Source organism: Chrysochloris asiatica, unplaced genomic scaffold (assembly GCF_000296735.1).
Source record: "Chrysochloris asiatica unplaced genomic scaffold, ChrAsi1.0 scaffold00125, whole genome shotgun sequence".
Lineage (NCBI taxonomy): Eukaryota > Metazoa > Chordata > Mammalia > Afrosoricida > Chrysochloridae > Chrysochloris > Chrysochloris asiatica.
Genome location: NW_006408643.1, coordinates 8889196 through 8895097, shown reverse-complemented (window position 1 = coordinate 8895097; position 5902 = coordinate 8889196). Strand labels below are relative to the sequence as shown.

General features: G+C 52.4%; 1 protein-coding gene across 1 annotated transcript; it reads right to left on the bottom strand.

The window, feature by feature from the left end:
- Nucleotides 1–1408: 1408 nt before the first annotated feature.
- Nucleotides 1409–3146, bottom strand: LOC102835471 (cytochrome b-c1 complex subunit 10-like). The gene is made up of 2 exons (XM_006868986.1): nucleotides 3097–3146; nucleotides 1409–1529 (listed from the first exon to the last, which is right to left on the bottom strand). The coding sequence occupies exons 1-2, from the start codon at nucleotides 3144–3146 to the stop codon at nucleotides 1409–1411; spliced, it is 171 nt and encodes a 56-aa protein (XP_006869048.1).
- Between the last annotated feature and the right edge of the window lie 2756 nt (nucleotides 3147–5902).

Here is a 5902-nt window from a genome sequence, read left to right as displayed (position 1 = left end):
TAGCTTGGCAAGATTTGAGAGCAGAAAAGACATCACTGTCAGAGCCACCAGCGTGAGCAACATCCAAGCAGAGAGCAGGTTTCAGAGTGTGGTTTAATGCTGAGGGCATCGATACATCTAAGCCATTCTCAGAAACATAAAAAGTCTGAAATGATGTTGTGGGTTTCCTCGATATGCGTCCTCAGGGCTTTAGTTGATCCAGACGTGCAGGCGCTGGGATGGAGGAGGTCTCGCCACCAGATACCTGGGGAGGGGGAAGACACATGGCTGGCTGAATATAAGCTGGACACGTAAGTGGGGTTCGTCACAGATACCCAAATAGCAGGAGGCTCTAGGCCTGCAGCTGTTACAGGAAAGGAGGCAGAGAGGGCAGGGAACTACGGAGACCCCACCTGTAAAATTTCACACAGGCCTGAAATGTGGGCTGATGAGCAAACACAGGCACTGTGCTGAGGGAACCAGGCCTTTGACGAAGAAGGAGATCCAGGAATGGGAGCGGAAACTGGACTGCAGGTCTAACTGCGCCCTCAGGAGAACAGAACTGGGTGGTGCCCGGCTACTGAAACTGAGGGATTTGATCAAGCAGTCAGTAGACGAAGCCTGACCAAAGGGGAAGACAATGTAGAATCCAGACTCACTAGGACCTACTTAGAGGAGAAGCTTCCAAGTCTATTACTTTGAGAAAGTCTTTAAACCATGAACCCAAATTGTCCCTTGAAGTCATCTTGAAACTGAACAACTGTTTAGTTAAGTCAGTACAGAATGTTCGTTGTGAGCATCATGCGCTGTTACAAATCATCTGTATGAGGCCACAGTATCCACAGTGACTCTGAAGGCCCAGGTGACAAGAATATGGCGTAGTACGTCTAAGGTACGGCAGTCAACAACATGGGCAGAGACTTCGAGAAAGACCACACGATGTGAAGAAAGTAACCTGTCACTGACTTATACATGCAGAAATAGGTTTGTGTTCTTAGAAAAAAAAATAAAACCAACCATAAGTCAAGATTCATGACGGTTCAGGGCAGCCTATCCCAGGGCTCAGCCTCAATTTTCCCTATCTGTAAAATGGAGTCACCCTTCACCCCACCCAAGGCTGCGTGCACAGTCAGCTTTCATGGATGAACAGGGGTCACAGAGACAGCACAGAGGGTCAGTGGTCACTTGTAGGCAGCTGGCAGCGTGGTGACAATGAAGCTGTGAGGTGGCTGCAAAGCCTGCCCCTGAACTCAGCCTTCACACAGATTCTCCAAGGTGGAACCCCAAGGAGGTCCTCGATCATCGGACCTCAGCCCCGGAAGCGCCCCAAAGCCCACCTAGGGGCTCACCCACCAGCAGCCTGCTAGAGAGGGAACTTTCCCGCGGCTGCGACACTTACCACGGGCAGCTGCAGCGAAGGGCAGACTCGTCAATCGTCCTTCTTAAATTTGCCGCTGATGTAGGGTACCCAGTCCAGGATGAGCCGCCAGTCGGTGGCCCACACCAGGCCCACAGCACCTACAGTGCCCCACATGCCCGCAGTGGGCATCCTGAGAGAGAAGAGCTGCCGTCAAACTCCACTTGAAGTCTCTCCCACCCCCCACATCTGGGTGCCCACCACCAAGATACTGTGAACACAGTCCTCTCAGCCCAAAACCACTGCCAGGCGGGCAGGAGGCAGACCACACGAGCTCAGAGCTGCTGTGTGTCCCACCCATGCCATCAGCCTGCTTGTGGTGACCCCAGCGCCTCTCCAGTGACACTCTCACCCAGGTCAGACTTCCCTCCTGGCTGGTCAGCACCTGTCTGGTGGGTGGGGTGTCTTGGACAGATGGGACTCCCTCTTCCTGTTAACGTCCACAGCTCTGGGAGCTGCCAAGTCCTCCGCCTTCCCCACCACATCCTAGTCACCCTCCTTCCCACCCTGGGACTGTATTTTCATGTGGACGACTCCCAAGTGTGCTGTATTGTGTACCTTGCCCCTGAGAAGACACCCCGGACCTGAGAAAGGGGTGGCTACAGACTCCCCAGCTCTGAGCAGAGTTCTGCTTAGACACCACAGTGCCCAAGGGTGCAACACACATCCTGGTCACAAGGAGCCCGAGGTTGGTGTCACACCACTGCCTGGACCCTCCCTCAGGTCTCTGTCCTCCCCCGGTGGGCATATGAGGATGGCAGAGTCTGTGTTTTGTTCATTTCTGTGTCCCCAGCATGCATCACGGGTCGGGGCACACAGGAAGTGCTCAATAAATGCATGCTGGGTGAATTAAAGCATGGGTAAACGAGTTGTTGTTGTTATGTGCCGTGGAGTCGGTTCTGACCCATAGCGACCCTGAACAGGGTTTCCGAGGCTGTAAATCTTTACGGGAGCAGAAAGCCTCATCTTTCTCCCACGGAGCAGCTGGTAGTTTTGAACTGCTGACCCCGAGGTTCGCAGCCCGATTCGTAACCACTACGCTGCCAGAGCTTCTTGGGTAAAGGGGTAACAGATGTGAATGCGTTGATGGAGCCTGGGAGCCCAGTCTAAAGGGGAGCCCTGGTCCTGGTGTGACCGTAGGGGCTCAAACACCACCACCCACCACCGGGGCCCCTAGAAAGTCCTTGACCAGAGACGCCCCCCACCCTGACGTTTCTCTCTGGACGCAAGAAATGCGCTCTGGAGAGGTGATAAACCCCAGCCAGAGATGCCCCAAGGCTGGCTGCCCCGTGGGGTCACCTGGTCCTGGCTCGCACGCGGAGTCCTGGGGGGCTGACCTCAATCCTGCCCGCCGCCCACGTGGTCACGGGAGGGGCATCACCCCAGGCTGCCCCTCGGGGTCACCTTGGCCCTGGTTCCCATTTGGAGTCATGGTCACCCCATCCCGCCCCACCTCCCACGTTCCTGGTTAGAAATTGTTAAATGTGTCGGTCGGGCTGAGAGTTAGCCAGGAGACGGAGGGGCGGTGGGAGCCCACGTCGACCCCCAGGTAGATGGGGAATCTCAGCCTCCTAGGGGCTCGCGGTGGGCGGGAACACTGGACTTCAAGGTTTGCCGCTTCCTGGCTCTGAACCTCAGTTTCCCCAGTGTCAAAAGGGAGGGCGCGGGGCGGGGCGGGGCACGCAGGGTCACCGCCTCACCAGTTCTTGGCCAGCTCCCGGTAGCGCGGGCCCAGGAACCTAGTCAGCATCGCGGCACAGTCCCGTAGCCTCAGGGTCACCCTGGGCCGGCCCGACCCGGACGCAATGCGCAGGCGCGGCCGTAGCGCGCACGCGCTCAGGGAGACTCCGGCCCCTCACGGTGGGAGGCGGGGTCTGTGTGCCGGTTGCCGACTGCGCAGACGCGGAAGCTGTTGCTGGTTACTTCTGTCCGGGAAGGGGAGACGTTTGTGTACGCGTGCGCGTGGTCACGTGGCCCTGGACCTGCGTGCTGGCTCTGGGCTCTTGCTGTCAGAGTGGCACCTAGGATGCTATCTACATTGGCTTCCTCCTTCCGGGGGTACATTGCCAGGCTCTTCTGCCTTGGAGCTGCGGAGTGAACTTGAACCCCCACTCTTTCAGTTAGCTGTTGTTGTTAAGTGTCATCGAGTCGGTTTCGACCCACAGCGACCCTGAACAGGGTTTCTGAGGTTGTAAATCTTTACGGGAGCAGAAAGCTTTATCTTTCTCCCGCCGAACAGCTGGTAGTTTCGAACTGCTGACCTTGAAGTTCGCAGCCCGATTCGTAACCACTACGCTACTAGAGCTCCTATTCAGTTAGCAGTCGAGCACTTAAGCATTGTACCACCAGGTTTGTTAAATGGGTAGCATAGTGGTTACGAATCGGGCTGCTAACCTCAAGGTCAGCAGTTCGAAACTACCCGGGAACAAGGTGAGGCTTTCTGCTCCTGTAAAGATTTACAGCCTCGGAAACTCTGTTCAGGGTCGCTATGTGTCGGAACCGACACCACGGCACATAACAGCAACCAACCTTCTGGAATTAAGGTAGGAGTTGGAAGTCAGAAACACCATACCGTACGTATGGCAAGTCTAGAGGAGGTAAGCGTTTTAAATATGACCAACACAGTGTTTAGAATCCGTGGAGGAAAGCAGTACCCATCAGTAAGTAACATCAGGACAAATGGTCCAGCTGAGAATATTGGAAAAAATTGCAAAAAAACCTTGTCGACCTAGGTGCAGGGTGAAGAGAAAGTTGTCTCAGTTTTTTTAGGTGGGATTGGGCACATCCTTTCAAAAAGGTAATGATCCTTCCGTCCCTGAAAAACCACTTCCAGCAGTTTCTCCGGCAGGGATAAGACTGTGAGAGGTCCTGGTATGATGAAGTACTGGCTCGCAAGGTCGAAGGTTCAAATCCACCAGCTGCTCCTCAAAAGCCCTATACGGGGTCGCTATAAATGAGAACTGACTCGAAGGCACTTAACAAATGACTGTGAGGTGACTCGGGACTTGGCAGTGTTTTGTTCTGTTGCACATACTGTCACTATATATTGGTAACAATATGACTGGAATCCCAGTGTGGAATTTGTAGGATAAATACTAACTGCAGGGTCAGCAGTTCAAACTCACTAGCTGAACCTGGGAAACCCTATACAGGATCACTGTGAGTTGGAACTGACTTGATGGCACCTAACAACATGACTGCAGTTTGGTAGAATCAGACTCGGGTTAAGAGTCCGGTGGGTGGAAGGCATGGGCCTCAGGGCTTTCCTTGACTGTCTGTCTGAGGCTGGAAGCTCTGCTGCAAAGTGTTTGGTGTCATTGTTGTTGTTGTTAAGTGCCGTCGAGTCGGTTGGTGTCATAGCAGCATACAAACTTTCACTGACAGGCAGGGAGTGGCCGGTCAAAAGGTGCGTTGGCTGGGAATCGAAACTGAGTCTTGACGTTGTGCCGTGGAGTCGGTTCCAACTTAGCAAACCTGTACAGGGTTTTCGAGGCTGTAAATCTTTACAGGAGCAGAAAGCCTCATCTTTCTCCCGTGGAACAGCTGGTAGTTTCAAATTGCTGATCTTGAGGTTAGCAGCCTGATTTGTAACCACTACGCTACCAGAGTCTTGAGTATAGATGGAAAGAAATCTACCACGGAACCACCCTGGTCTCCTTATAAGAGGGAGAATCTGGCTGCACACACAGAGATGAGAACAGAGACAGAGACTGGAGGGATGCAACCCAGGAACACCTGATCCCCAGGAGCTAAAGAGAAGGAAAGGGCCTGCTTAGGAACAGCGTTACCACACGCAGGTTTCAGATTACTGGTCTCCAGAACCCAGAGAATAAACTCCTGTTGTTTCAAGTCAGTAGTACCAAGAAACCTTGTCCTGAGCTTTAGGAAGGAACCCTTGTCACATCACTAGGGCTGCGGGTGGGGGGACAGCAAGTTGTTATTAGGGGCCTTTGAGCCAGCAGCGACTCATCATGACACCAACAAAACTGTCCAGACCTGCTCCTTCCTCACAATTGGCATTCTTGAGGCCATTGCTGCAGCCACTGGGTCAGTCCATTTTATTGGGGTCTCCCTCTTTGTCACTGACCCTCCACTTCACCAAGCATGATGTTCCTTTTCCTGGGACTGGTCCCTCCTGATAACATTGCCAAAGTCTGTGAGATGAAGAATCACCCCCGCTTGGCTTCTAAGAAGCATTCTAGTTGTACTTCTTCCAAGACAGACCTGTTTGTTCTTCTGGCAGTCCATGGTACTTTCAATATTCTTGTCTTAAGACCATAACTAAAATGCAATGATTCGTCTTTGGTCTTCCTGTATTTATTGTCTGGCTTTTATATCTATATGAAGTGATTGAAAATATCATGGTTTTGGTTAGGTGCACTTTAGTTTTCAAATTGTTCTTTGCTTTTTAACTTGTTAAAGAGATCTTTTGAAGCAGATTTGTTTAATGCAATATGTCATTTTTTTTCAAATTGAGGTCTTTCTTTTAATGTTTTATTGTGAATT